The 15,443-nt window shown below is 39.7% G+C and overlaps 2 protein-coding genes across 2 annotated transcripts; both read right to left on the bottom strand.

Moving 5' to 3' along the window:
* Window positions 1–121: 121 nt before the first annotated feature.
* Window positions 122–1,069, bottom strand: LOC116646573 (olfactory receptor 52B2-like). The gene has a single exon (XM_032427413.1). It carries the CDS (start codon window positions 1,064–1,066, stop codon window positions 122–124), a length of 945 nt encoding a protein of 314 aa, XP_032283304.1. The 5' UTR covers window positions 1,067–1,069.
* A 6,227-nt stretch (window positions 1,070–7,296) lies between these two features.
* On the bottom strand, window positions 7,297–8,264 carry LOC116646563 (olfactory receptor 52B2-like). The gene is given in 2 exon segments (XM_032427400.1): window positions 7,297–8,123; window positions 8,126–8,264. Coding segments are annotated over 2 exon segments (966 nt in total).
* Window positions 8,265–15,443: the final 7,179 nt, after the last annotated feature.

The following is a 15,443-nucleotide window of genomic DNA, read 5'->3' as shown; positions in this document are numbered from 1 at the left end:
ATTCCAAAGCCTATGTACTTTCTGCTTCAGTACACTAAAGTGCCTAAACTTGAGAACTCGGTTGCTAAGTTCTTTTTTCTCCTGCTGATAAGAGAAAACTGTGAAAGAAACATAAACTTTCTCAAGACTTCCCCACAACAGATAACACGTGAGCCATACTATCCCTGATTTGCTTGGGTTTTGCTCCACAGGTGATGGGATTAAGCATGCAAGGAATTAACACATAGAGATTTGCCAGAAGGATGTGGACATGATGGGGGATATTCTTGCCAAATCGGTGGGTCAAGAAAGTGAAAAAGGATGGGATGAAAAAGAGAATGAATCCAATGTGGGAACCACACGTATTGAGAGCCTTGTGCCGGACATCCTGGGAAGGAAGTCTAAACACAGCTTGGAGAATCAAAGTGTAGGAAATACCAATGAGTGCAACATCTACCAAAACTGATGCCATTAGCACTGAGAAGCCATACCAGATATTGACAGTGATGTCAGCACAGACCAATCTGGCCACCGCAATGTGCTCACAATATGAGTGGGGGATGATATTAGTTCGACAGTATGGCAGCCTCTTCATCAGGAATATGATAGGGAAAATAGTCCCAGTGCTTCGTCCCCAGATTGCCAGAGTCATTTTTCCAATTGCCATCAGAGTTAAGATGGCTGTGTATCTCAAGGGAGTACAAATGGCCACAACGCGGTCAAATGCCATGGCCAACAGGATACCTGACTCAGCCACAAAGGCAACATGGATGAAAAACATCTGAGTGATGCAGGCATCAAAGGCAATCTCCCCAGCATGAAACCACAAGATAGCCAGGGCCTTGGGAATGGTGGTGGTGGACAGCAGGATGTCAGCGTCAGCCAACACGGAGAGGAAGACATACATGCGTGCATGGAGGGTGCATGCACTGAAGACAACAAGGATGAGGGTTCCATTTTCCAACACTACAGTGATGTACATGAGGCAGAAGGGGAGAGAAAGCCAGGTGTGATAGTTCTCCAGTCCCGGGATGCCAAGTAGGATGAACACAGTGGGGTGGAAGGTAGAGAAGTTAGCACCGAACATGCCTGATTTGGGAGTCTCTCTATGAAGACTATGGAAAGAGAGAGTCAGCGGGCAGAACCAACAATAAGTTTCACTAAAAGTTGAACATTAGATAATTAAGTCAATCACTAATGCTTTGACTTAGAGTATATATTATGCTTTTATTTCCTAAGTTATCATTACAAACACAAATATAAATAAAGGTTCCTAGTTACACCTCAGCAAAGTCTAGAAGCCATATATACCTCCCCATTCTCACATGTTCCTACTCTGGCTTTAAGTGTCCTTCACTTGTTTTGGTGCAATGGCATCTTAACTAACTGGGCTCCCCATCTCCCAGCTTCCCATCCTCAACCCCTCCATATCCATCAGCTATTTGTAGCCTGGCTGGTATGCACAAAACAAACAAAAGTCTTATTGGATTTTCACTTACAACCTTTATATAATGATTTTTTCATTATAAGATAAAGCTTAAACTTCTCAAGCATGCAAAGCTTTCCACAATCCCACTGTTACTCTCTTCTCTAGCTTTAGTCCCCTTTAGGCACTCTGACATTAAATTACATGGACATTAATAGACCACGATCTTTTCTCCACACAAAACCTGAGTTTTCCAACCTTCATGACTTTTTTCAAGCTTTTCTCTTAATCTGGAACATACTTTTCTACCTTTGATGTTTGTTAAGCCTACTGAGCTTCCAAGTCACAGCTTAAATATTTATTATCTGAGAAGTGTTCTCCAGGTTCAAATTCTGGGCTTCCAACTTTCTGATTATTTCCAAAAGGCAAGTTTTTCACATTTCAGAAATTTAGCCTAATGTGAAAATGAGCTATTCATATTTATCTTGCAAGGATTAAATCGAATGCTTTCTTTAAACTGCCTAATATAATGCCTAGCATAAAAATACTAAACAAATGCCAGTTATTATTACTCGCAGATCAATACAACTACATAGAGAGCCCAAAAACTAATATATTTGAAACCTTAAATGTAATAAAATATCATTTCAAGTTAGTAGGGAAAGGAAGGCCTAGTCAATTAATGGCATTGGGATATTGGACAATGATATTTTTGTAAAAGAATAAAATTAGTTCCCACCTCACTCACTAAACAAATAGAAATTGTAGATAAATTAAAGATGTATATTTTAAAAATAAAATTAAAAATATTAAAAATTAAAGTGAAGATCTTAGGAGAAAACAGGAAAATATTTTTAAGTTTGGAAAGATCTTTCTGAGTAAGTTAAGAAAATGGTATTTCATGGACAGTAATAATTGAATGATGTAATTATGCAAAAATGTAGACAAGAATAAATTCTAGGAAAATAAATAAAAATTCTAGGAGAAAAAATTATAAAACATAACAGACAAAAGGCTAATATCCTTAAATATTAAAAGTTAGTAGAAAAGAGGGCACGTTCTGCATGGAGCACTGGGTGTTAGACGCAAACAATGAACCATGGAACACTACATCAAAAACTAATGATGTAATGTATGGTGATTGATTAACATAACATAATAAAATAAAAAAAAGTTAGTAGAAATGAATGAGGAAAAAACAAAAAATATGCAAAGAATCAAAATAGGCAATTCATACCACAAGAAAAATAAATAGCCAATATACACATGCATAGGTGCTCAAAACTTAAAGAAAGGAAAATCTGTCATATTGAAATATCATAGTTTTCCTATCAAATTGGAAAACATAAGAAAAAAATTAGCCTCCAATGCTGGTGACACAGCATGAAAACATATAGATATTTCTGTAAGGATATTCATTGCTATACTATTGCTATAATGAAAGAAATTATGGCAACTTCCATATCCATCAATAGGGCAAAAAAATAAATTATGGCATATACAGTACAATAGAATGTTTTGTTTCCATTTTTAAGAAAAAAAGTATCAGTCATGGCATATAGTTAAGTGTAAAAGCAAATTAAAAAATAAAATAAGATAATTCTTTTCTTCTCTTTTGTATCAGTTACAACACTTTACATTATAAGTAACAGAAAATCCCACCTCACTTTGGCTTGAACACATAGGGAAATGTCTTTGCTCCTGAAACTGAAAGGTATGTTTCAACTATCAGGATTATGGAAAGATTCAAGCAGGGGCTGCATTTCTTTGTGACTCTGGTCTGCCCTCCAGGTGCTGAGTCTCCTAAGGCCAGGACTAAGGTGAAATGAGTAAGAACTTACCTCAGTACAAAATGTCAAAATATCCATGATGAACAAGATATCAAAATTTTAAATAAAGATAGGATTGCCCATGCTGTACTGAGCCATATCAGAGCCCAAGGCAAAAGGGAAAATGGGAGCACCTATATATATGTTTTTATGTGCTTTCAATGGCTAATCTTTTCCCTAATTTTATTTTGAAAGCATTATTTATGAGTTTCTCCCATTAAAGCCAGTAGAATTATAATAAATTCTAATTTTATATAAACAGTATATGTAAACTTAATGTTGTGGGTTTTAATATACTTACTTTCCAGTGTTCTTTTTTTTTTTTTTTTACTTTTTTTAAAAGATTTATTTATTTATTTGAGAGAGAGAGTGTGTGTGCGCGCTCATGAGTGCAGGGAAGGGCAGAGGAAGAGAATCTTCAAGCAAACTCTGCTGAGTGCGGAGCCCAACATGGGGCTTGATCTTAAGATCTGGGCCAAAACCTAGAGTCAGACGCTTAACCGACTGCACCATCCGGGCGCCCCCTGTGTTCAATATTTTTTAAACCACTTTAATTCTGGAAAAATAGTAGTCATACTCCCAGCCCTGCAGAGTAAAAAATGTCTGCAGCAGCTCAAGATGTCAAGATGTACACTGGATAGTATGTACTTATTCTACACTATCCAGAGGATCTCATCTGAATCAATAGTTTATTAAGTTTATTCCAAGAAAACCTAAAATTCCTAGGAACAAAATATTTATCCCCTTCCCAGAAACTTACCCCAGTTCAAGAGAAAGTTCTTCCTCAACATGTAAAAGAAGCTGACAGATGCAGACTCAGGAGGGAAATAGGGCAGTATTTGAACCTCAACCACAGGAATCCCTTGGGCAAGGAGAGAGCTTCTACTCCACTAGGTCTTTAGGGAGCATCTGCTTTAATTAGAAAGAGGCAGACCCCAGCAGGACCAATCTCCAGAGATCACTCACTCAGGAACCAGAGAGGGTGGGCAATCTAACTATGCCCTACCTACAAAAGTCTGAACATAGTGTATCTGTTAAAAACTCCATGTCTCTGGCTAAGATATGGACTGAGCAGATTTGAGTTGCTGCTAGTCAATACATAGAACACTGAAACCCTGCCTATACCTGCTAGACCTCAATGTATATAGAAACCTGTGGAGATGTACAAGAAATAGATCAGAAGGAACTAAGTGCTGTGTATGTGTATGTCCAAATGATTTTCAGTCATAAAATTAGATAATATTTAACAGTGAAGGGTCCAGAGTCAACCACTTCACCGACATTTCAAATTAATCAATCCATAAATATACATAGTGAATTCTATGCTAGATGTTGGAACTATAACAATGAGTAAGATATATTCTCTGCTCTCACAGAACCCAAGCTCTGATGGTTTCATGGAGTAATTAACATTCAGTTGAAACATAAATGTCATTGCTGTGGAGAGCCAGAGGACAAGGTAATCACCTCTGACTTGGGGGACTGGTGAAGACTTCAAAAAGGAATTGACATCAATACTCTACCATTTGCCAGCTGAGTGGCCTTCATTATTCATCCTCTCTGAAACGTGGTGCTCCTGTGTATAAAACAGATAGCAAAGGTACTATCTCATAAGGCTGTGTAAGGATTAAATAAGTTAATGCAGCAGAGCACTTAACATGGTTCCCAGCATAGATTAATCCCTTAATAAACATTAGCTATTGTTTTAAGTTATAATTATTAATACTATTATATACTAATAGATTGCTATATGGTGGTATGTTTTGAGATAGAAATGGAAAAGCAAGTTAGGACTACATTATTAAGTTAATGCTTGGCTTAGAAATTACCCTGTAGTCCTGTGATTTCTGAACAGTGGCTAATGGAACACTAGGTTATTTTAGAAATGTACATTGATGTGCTATCAAAAAAATGATACAAATATCTATGGTCACATTACTGTGGGATATGCTGCAAACTCTAGCCTTCCCTTGGATAGCCATGTGCACAACCCACAGAGTGTCAGCATTTTTCACTTATTTGACCATGGAATATTTTTATAAAACATTTATTATGATATCCACTATTTCTGCAGAATATTCTATGGAAAACACTTCTATAAGTAATGAAGATTACTTGAAAGTATGTGACAGAAACTCTGACTTTTAGAATGTTTAACTTTGAGTCAATTTATAGTTTAGGTTACAGTGTAAATGACTGAAAGCAATGAAATCAATTAAGAAGCTAATGCATTATCTGAGGTGAAAGATGATAACAGACATAAGTAATTAGTAGAGCAACATTAAAAAGAAAATTAACAATACTAAGAACTTAGCATTAATGAAATATTTCCCAGATACTATGAGCCAAGGATCGTATTAGGTACTATACATATGGTTTATTTCATTTCATCTTCTCAAATAGTATATATATGGTTTATTTCATGTAATCTTCTCAACAACCCTATGAGGTATTATTGCTATCCCCATTTTACAGATGAAAAAAAATGAGGACTAAAAATATTAAATATGTTTCACACATTCACACAGCTAGAAAGTAATAGGGATAGGGCCTTAATCCTGACAAGACTGCAAATATTATCCACATAATTATTTAGTGGTACAATCAATATTGGTAACAATCATTAACTTCTTGAGGAACAGGACAGAGAGGAAGAAGTTGAGAAACTCCTCAGGGTTTCCAGCTCAGTGAAATTGATGGAGTCATCATAATCTAGTTCATAAGAAAAGGAATGGAACAGGAAAAAAAGCTAGCCTGAATGGGAGCTCTATATCTTGGAGGAGAAATCCAGTTGATAGGTATATTTATGCATCTAAAACTCAAAAATAGAGTTCTAGGATGGAGAGAGGGATGTTGGACTCATTTGTGTCAATGGTGGTTGAAGAAATGAGTGTATATGATCTCTTTTGAAAAAGCATGAAAAAAATGAGGGGCAAGACTTTAAACTCCAAGAGACTACTCCAAAGTTGCTAACCTGGCCAGGAACAATGTGCTATAATTCCTAACACTGAGAAGGGTCAGAAGCCAGGTTAGAAGAGAAAATCAAGAGTGCCCTGTTTCCTCCTACTCTAGTCTATTCCTTGGTCCCTGTGTTACAGCAAAGGTGTAAGAAGTAAGAAGCTCTGCAATCTACAGCTTATTTACCTCCCTGATGCCAAACTGACTTTGTGAGGAGCTGGTTTACTCATCACTGGTTTGTGGACTATTTAGCTGACCATTTGAGTGCATAATAGAAATGCATGTTCTAACATCAGGAGGTAATTTTGCTCTCATTCAGTTTTCGAACATTTATTATGTGCCAGGCATTTTATAAGGCACTGGAGTACAAATATGAATGACACACACTCTTCTGATTTCAAGGAGTTTACAGTCAATTAGGGGTACAAATAAATAAACAACCTATTACAATTCACTACATACATTTTGAGATTTATACAAGATGCAATCAATATACCAATATAGGAGCCTTGTATTGCTTGGAAAGTCAGGAAAGAGTTTTCAGGGAAGGTAGTTCTTTATCTGAAATTTGAAGAATGAACAGTTTTCCAGATGGCTGAAGGGCATGCATGACTGTTTTTCAAAAACACCTGCCATTGTAAAAGTGAGGAGAGAGCTACTTGAGTCTGTACAAAGAATCAATGCACATTTAGAGATTAAAAAAAAAAAAAACTGGAACCCCTTCAGATGTTAAATATAAAATTATTTTCATCCATGTGCTTATAACCCACTTCATGTTGTGTTCAGTTCTCTGTGTTTCTGGAGTACGTCTGGTCTACTGAAGATACCAAATGTTCACATCAGAGGCATGTAACACTTAGTTATTATCTCTGAGTTTTGGAGAAAAGATATGAGAAGAGAGGAAGATAAAGCAAACAAAGAAACAGGAGAAGGAGGCAAAGATGAAAAGCTGGAAGAGGAAAAAAGAAAAGTTGGAGGGGGATGACGACAACGAAGAAGGAAGAGAAAGAGGAAGAGAAGTAAAAGCCTCTCAGTCCAGAAAATCTCTGTATTTCATGCCTAGTTTCCTTGATAAAGCTTGGAGTGCAAATTCATGGGGAGCCATTAGCCCAGAGGGGAAGCACAGCACCAAGTCTTGATGTCAAAGAACCGGTGGGCTACACCCTCCCGGATCTGCTTAGTCTTCACACCATAGACGATGGGGTTGAGCATTGGTGGCACCACCACATAAAGATTGGCCAGCAGGATATGGACATGTCGAGGAATGTTACGTCCAAAGCGGTGGGTCAATACTGTAAAGAAGGATGGAACATAAAACATGAGGATGATACACAGGTGGGAGCCGCAAGTGCTGAGGGCCTTGTGCCAGGCATCTTGGGAGGGCAAACGAAACACTGCTCGGAGGATCAGTGAGTAAGACACAGCAATGAGGATCACGTCCAAGATGACCATGACAATGGGCACTGAGAAGCCATACCAGATGTTAATGGTGATGTCAGCACAAGCCAAGCGGGCCACTCCAATATGCTCACAGTAGGAATGGGGGACGATGTTGGTCCGGCAGAAGGGCAGCCGCTTCAATAAGAAGATCACTGGGAAGATGATGCAGAAGCTTCGGGTGACGATGGCCAGAACAATCCTTCCCACAACACGCCATATTAGCACTGTTGTATATTGCAAGGGGGCACAGATGGCCACAAAGCGGTCAAAGGCCATGGCTAATAGGATGGCTGACTCCCCCACAAACATCACATGGACAAAGAAAACTTGGGTGACACAGGCATCAAAGGCAATGTCATGGGCATGGAGCCAAAAGATGGCTAGAGCTTTGGGTACAGTAGTGGTAGCCAGCAGGATGTCTGTGGTGGCCAGCATAGAGAGGAAGAAGTACATGGGCTCATGAAGATTATGTTCTGTGATGATGACTACATCAGGATGGTGTTCCCCAGGACAGCAGTGATATACATGAGGCAGAGGGGTATTGATAGCCAAATGTGGTAAGCCTCCCACCCAGGGATGCCCAGTAGAACAAAAACTGCAGGATGGAAGATGGTAAGGTTGGTGTGAGTCATGATGCACTTTAGGGTCCTCTCTATGACAACTCAGAAGCTGAAGAGTCTGTTGAAAGTGACAGGAACAGAAAGGACCCCTGAGTGTGTGCGGAGATCATAAAAGATAGCATCAGGTTCTGAACTGTGGGACTCTCCAGGCAAGTTCTCCCAGGGAATGCTCATCTGGGTGTAAGAATGACTTCTGACCCATGGTGCCTCATTAGCATGTACAGCTTCTATGCCAATCATGCTTCAAGAACTAACAGAGGCTCCCCCTGCCTCCAGTCACCCTATTCCCAAAGTCTGGCCCCACTATACTTTCCTGACCTCATTCTACCATTTCCACGCAAGTGGCATTTACACCCTCACCTGTTTTATATTTATCCCTCCCCCCAAGATTTTGCTCCTTCTCTGTTTACTGAAATTTCCCTTCCCTTCCACTCCTACTTACACAAATTTTAACTTTAAATTACCTCCTTAAAATATACCAATTTGTAGTGGCCTATGTTCATAACAATGTGTCTCCTTCCTGGAGACCTATTAGCTCAACTATGTTCTAACTTGATTATATTTAATCACATTAAATTTATCTGGCTATTACTTTGAACATTTCACATGATACTAGCCTAATATCTTGGCACTTGTGGCTTCCTCTTCATGAAAATAGAGCACCAAGCAGATATCCAGAAGCAGCCCAAATTCAGATCTTCCCTAAAGACAGCAAGGAATGGAGCAACCAATGAAATTGAGAAGGACCATATTCACTGCCTGCTCCTTGTGACTTCTCACGCTCCTCCCCAAACGGTTCCATAAATGTGTGTCTAGTCTAGATCTCCTTATCCTTAAGAGTCCCCCCAGGAAAACCATTCTGAGTACAAGGAATCAATACACTTCCCTGTGCCTCCATTAATATAGCCCTCCTCCTGCCCCACTTGTTTCTTACCCTCAAAAAGATTCAGATCTCCCTTCTGCTAAGAAGGGTTAAACATAAAGTCCTCTCTCCTTAGCTTTGCCCAATACTCAGGTAAGATTGGTTTCCTGCTGAATCTCTGGACCACCTGTTAGCTATTAGGACTAGAGACAGGATGATTAAAACTCTGGAAGGGAACATGGAGAAAAGGGACCATAAAGAGAATAAGAATCAGGAGTATAAAGTTACCAAATAAATACTAGATGGATCTACTGATAATCAGAGGGGCCAGGGAGGAAGGCACCCAAAGGAATGAAAGCCACAACTTATGAGTCTATCCCCCCTGCCCCTATGCAGATGCACTTGCTCAGAGCATGATGGGCTGTGTGGAGGGAGCAATGGGACTACAGGTAGGTACAGAAAAGGGAATAGGGCCAGATTCAGAGAAGTATCCCAGGTGAGCTAATAATACAACATCTTTCAAGGCAGTATATTTTAAATATTTATTCAACTTCTATTTAGGGGAGAGGCTGAGCTTTGCTGGGACAAGCACAGAGAAAGGCCACTGGTAGCATTGCTCTGCCTCTATTCTAAAGCACAGGGCCCAAATTTATATAAATAAAAACCCCACCAAAAAACAAATTCGTTTTCCTTAGAAGAAAATTTACTGAAAATTTTCCTCATCACTTCTCCCAACCCCATTGGTTATTAATGCATCCCTTCTCAATAAAAGATACTTGATATAAGTCCTCATAAAAACACCTCTGACTCTCTGCTATAATTCTAATGATGTTTTAAATCCTCAACAGTGACACAGCAAAGGCAGGGCAGGGAGAAGGGCAGCAAGACCTGGATGACTGTAATTGAAGTTCCAGAAAGGAGGTTACTGTGTGTGAAGAAGGACTTTCATTTCATTCAATGGCTTCTGAGGGCCCCATCTCAGCCGCGCTGAGGGTTCTCAGCAGGAGAGTTCTAGGCTCATTTAGGAAGAGGGATGAGAAGAGAGGAAAGTCACAGGCACAAAGGGGCTCATCCAAAGTCTCACAGAAAGTACCTCCCAGAACCCTAAGAGAATATCTAGATGAGCAAGAAAAAAAGATTCAGAATGGTGGAGAGGGGACAGGGAGCCATACTAAGTGGGAAGGAACAGGTGTAGTTGGTGAGGACACCGAGTTCTAGGGCCAGACTCCCTGTGTTAATTTCCCAGTTCTTTCCTGACTAGCTGCATGATCTCGGGCAAGTTACTTTACTCCTGCTACACCTCCATCTTTTCATTTGTAACATGTGGGTAACAATGAACTGCATGAGATAATCAGGAGGATTAAATGAGTTAGTTCAGATAAAGTACTCCAAAGACTAGGTTATTAGTCTTGTTATTATTATTTATAACTCTCTTTGGCTATCATCCCATTGTTTTTTTCAATAGACAAAACACCTTAATGAATATTCAGCAACATTAAAGTCTATTCTCCATCCAAATATGACCAAAGGAAATTCCTTTCCCAGGAAAAAGAAGAGTGAAAGGGATGAGAAAAGTGCCCAAGGAGAGAAAAACAGCCTGAGAACAGATCTCTCCAAAGGACCTGGTATCTCAGAACCAAGACCCGAGGGCTGGGTGGTGCACCAAGCAGGTCCACCACTGACAGACTTAGCTTGGGTCACAGCTAGCTGGCAGGCTCTCCTTGAGTGCTTTGAAAAACACCCATCTGTCTCAGCAGAAACAGAGACTGTCTCCATCGTTTATAGAATGCCGGGGGGCAGAGTGGAGTGATGGGAGTCAGAGCTTCAGCTCTAGAACCAAGGAGAGCCAGAAGTGAGCATCAGGGGTAAGATTCAACCCAGGCTAAGGAGAAATGGAGCCTTTTCTTTCCTGCCACCCCTGAGTAGACTTTACTGTCTCCTTTTCCCCCCAGTGTCTTCTTTTCTTCCTGCAAGTCCCAACCAACTCTATTTTTTTGGTTATGCCCCTTCTCTCTTTAGGGGGTTAGATAAAAGTCTTTTATGTCTTCATGCAGTCTTAACATTGGAAGACTCTCCTGACATCAGAACAACATGTTAAAATGCACACTCGCAAACCACATTAGGTACAATTGTTAGATAACTATAGAGGAGTTGAGTGCATTACTTTTTGGCCTAGTTGTATTATGTAGATATTTATTTATTTAAACAAGTAGTAATTTTCTTTTGCCATTTTCTTTGTACATAGGTTTCAGATCTCAAGTGTTTTTTACCACTCAGTTTCTTTAAAAGGTACAGGATCTCCACACTGAAGCCATGTCCCTAATGGATAAAACAGCCTGCCCCTCTCCCCACGTTATAAGGGTGGCCTCTCTTTGCAGCACAATATATTGGAAAGATTAGTTAGGAGATGTGTCACAAGGAATTATTTTCAGTACATAAGGTACAAAAAGCTGTGAATGTTTATCTTTTTAATAAATTGGAGCAAATGCAGATTTATATCTCTAATAACCTCACTCTTGCTCACAGGCACTTAAAACCAGCATGTAAAATGTTTTCATAATCTAAAGCCAGTGTTCTCTATACTGCGAAGGTACCGATATACCCTTAATTCACTGACATAGCAACTCAGGTTTTTAATAAATAAACATCTCAAGAAAAATTTCCACCTACCCATTTGTTTCACTCTTAATAAGCATTTTGAAGATTTTGTAAAATTCCAAGTAAGCATATGGTGGTGTATCATGTATAAATATCATCCACCATATTCTTACGTTGTGATGGCAAAAACATAGAGAACCCAGCTCCAAGGCACAATCTCTTGTCCCAGTCTCTATACCTGTTCTGCAAAGTACAGGACAGGAGACTGAATAAGGGCTTTCCTGGCTTATACACACCCGACACCCAGATTACCAAGAGAAGTTTCCTCAACAGTCCTCCTCTGTTTGGGACTGGGAGTTCACAGCACTAAGCACAGTCTGGCATGTCATAGGTACTTAGGAAATATTTGAACAAATGAACCATGGAATTAGTGAATTAATCTCTTACCCATAGCTTTGCCTGTTTCACCAACATATTGATCAAAATCCGAGCCATTTTCATGAATAGCCCCCACTGATAAACCCTGTCTTGGCACAGTCTGATTCTGACTGCCCTCAAACATTTACCAGGGGCACCTGACTGGCTCAGTGGGTAGAACATGTGACCTGACTTCAGGGTTGTGAGTTCAGGCCCTATATTGGGTGTAGAGCCTACTTAAAAATTTATCAAGAAAAGTCTCTTCCCCCACATTCTCCAGTGCTTTTTCTGGCCCTATTCTGCGTTCCCATTCCCAACCAGTGCCATCTCCTACTCCAACTGACATTTCGCCCTGTGCCCACCCTCCCCGCCCTGTATTCTGCCATGCTGCAATCCCTCTCTCATCCTTTGTCTCATTCCCACATGTCTACTTCCTCTCTCCCAGCTCTAGTCTCTGTCCTTCACAGATACTCCTAAATACACAAACACTCACACTCACACTCCTACCAATCCCTCCCCCTGCCACCCCTGATGCTCTTAAACTCACCTACTATATCACAGTATCAGCTGAAGGACTGAGAAAGTGGTAGAGCAGAGCTCAAAACATTGCTTGTTCTGAGAGAAGAGGAATGAGAAGAAAAGAGAAAGCTGGAGACTGATCATGTTGGCATGAGGGTGTGTCACTATTCCCGCTCTGTTCAGGGTGCTTGTATTTAGACTGAGAAGACACATGCTTCCTTCTTCTGGAGGCAGGTGTCAGAGTCACCCCTGGGATCATGAAGCATGGGGTCAATGAACCAAAGGAGAAAAAATTCTTCTCCTAATGCCAACAGGGAGCATTAACTCTGATAATTAGTAACTCCAGACAAAATGCACAGAAAGTATTTGAAGACATAGCATAAGAGCAATGACAGAAATCTTAGCAATAAAATAATAACATAGTAACAGTTAACATCTGGTGAGCCCTTACTACATCCCCGTCACTGTGTTAGGGGTAAACATAAATTATCTCATTTAATTCTCAGAGCAATCCAATAAGATAAGGACTATTATTATATACATTTGGCAGACAAAAAGATAAAGGTTTAGAGAGACCAAGTAGCTGATAAGAAGAGAAAACAAAAGCCCCAGGTGAGACTCAGTCTAGAAACTTTAATTAAGAGATCTAAGAGAGGGGTGGCTGGGTGGCTCAGTGGTGAAGCATCTGCCTTTGGCTCAGGTCATGATCCCAGGGTCCTGGGATGGAGCCCCGCATCCGGCTCCCTGCTCCACGGGAAGCCTGCTTCTCCCTCTCCCACTCCCTCTGCTTGTGCCCTCTCTCTCTCTCTCTCTCAGTCTCTCTGTCAAATAAAGAAATAAAATCTTTAAAAAAAAAGAGATCTAAGAGAGATAATTTTGAAGCAACCCTGCAAGATCAATCACTCAAGGTAAGTTCAAGAAAAGAGACACAAAATAAATTAAAGATTGATTAAAAAGTTTATACCATTAAAAGTAAATTTTATTTTGTGTGAGCCCTTAATTAAAGTTGGGAGGAGAGTAATTCTTCCCAACTCATCTTGTAACTTTTGAAGCAAAAAGTTGCTAGGAACCCAATAAGGAAAAAAGAAAATGACATCAACCCAGCAATCCCACTTTCAGGTATTTACCCAAGAGAAATAAATCATAAGTTCACAAAAGCTTTGTACACAAATGTTCATAGCAGCTTTATTCATAGTAGCCAAAAACTAGAAACAACCCAAATGTCCATCAACAGAAGAATGGATAAACAAATTGTGATATATTTATACAATGGAATCCTGTTCAGCAATTAAAACGAACAAACTACTAAAACATGCATCAACACAAATTAAACTCAAGATCATTATGTTGAGTGAAAGAAGCCAGACACAAAGGCTACATACTGTATGATTCCATTTATAGGAGGTTCTACATCACACAACTAGTCTGTGGTGACATAAATCAGAATGATTGCCTCTGGGGTGGGAGGAAGCAGAGAGTTTCTTTGATGAAAATATTCTACATATGGAGACGTGTGAGTTTCATGTGTGTCCATATTTATCAAAAGAAGGATTTTTGGGGGCACCTGGGTGGCTCAGTCATTAAGCGTCTGCCTTCAGCTCAGGTCAGGATCCCAGGGTCCTGGGATCGAGCCCCGCATTGGGCTCCCTGCTCTGCGGGAAGCCTGCTTCTCCCTCTCCCACTCCCCCTGCTTGTGTTCCCTCTCTCGCTGTGTCTCTGTCAAATAAATAAATAAAATCTTAAAAAAAAAAAAAAAGAAGGATTTTTTTGAAGCATCAGAAACAACGAACAATGAAAGGAGCAGAAATATGGGTAAATTCTTCTCATGAGTTTTTCATTTCACATGCAATCATTAAAACAAAAATTATAATATCAGCTGATACTCAAGATAATGATATTTAAAAGTGGGAAGAGCAAAGGGACATCTAAATGGAACTGTTTTTCACACTTTACTAAAAGTGGTAAAAAGTTGATACCAGCGGACTATGAGTCACATATATACATTTTTTTTATTTTATTATGTTAATCACCATACATTACATCATTAGTTTTGATGTAGTGTTCCATGATTCATTGTTTGCATATAACACCCAGTGCTCCATTCAGTACGTGCCCTCTTTAATACCCATCACCAGGCTAACCCATCCCCCCACCCCCTCCCCTCTAGAACCCTCAGTTTGTTTCTCAGAGTCCATTGTCTCTCATGGTTCGGCTCCCCCTCCGATTTCCCCCCTTCCTTTTACCCTTCCTGCTCTCTTCTTCTTTTTTTTAACCTATAATGTATTATTTGTTTCAAAGGGACAGGTATATACATATATACATTTTAACGAAACAACCACAAAGAAAACTGTACAAAATCATACACTCAAAACCCTATAAATAAATCAAGAAGGAATCCTTAAAATGTTCAAATAACCCGCAGAAAGGAAAGGAAACAGAAACAGAAGAAAGAGACACAGAAGAAACAAACAGAAAACAATAAGATGGCAGACTTAAGCCCTTAACATATTAACAATTACCTTAACTGTAAATGGTTTCAATATACCAATTAAAAAACAGAGACTGAATTTTAAAAAAACACAACTCAGGGGCGCCTGGGTAACTCAGTCATTGGGCATCTGCCTTCGGCTCAGGTCATGGTCCCAGGGTCCTGGGATCAAGCCCCGCATCGGGCTCCCTGCTCCGCAGGAAGCCTGCTTCTCCCTCTCCCACTGACCCTGCTTGTGTTCCCTCTCTCACTGTGTCTCTCTCTGTCAAATAAATAAATAAAATCTTTAAAAAAAAATTAAAAAAAA

This window comes from Phoca vitulina, unplaced genomic scaffold, assembly GCF_004348235.1.
Source record: "Phoca vitulina isolate PV1807 unplaced genomic scaffold, GSC_HSeal_1.0 scaffold36, whole genome shotgun sequence".
NCBI lineage: Eukaryota > Metazoa > Chordata > Mammalia > Carnivora > Phocidae > Phoca > Phoca vitulina.
This window is presented reverse-complemented; position numbering and strand designations above follow the sequence as displayed.

What these genes read in the sequence shown, in the direction of transcription:
- LOC116646573 (XM_032427413.1), bottom strand. Translation starts at nt 1,066, where the DNA reads ATGTTCGGTGCTAACTTCTCTACCTTCCACCCCACTGTGTTCATCCTA.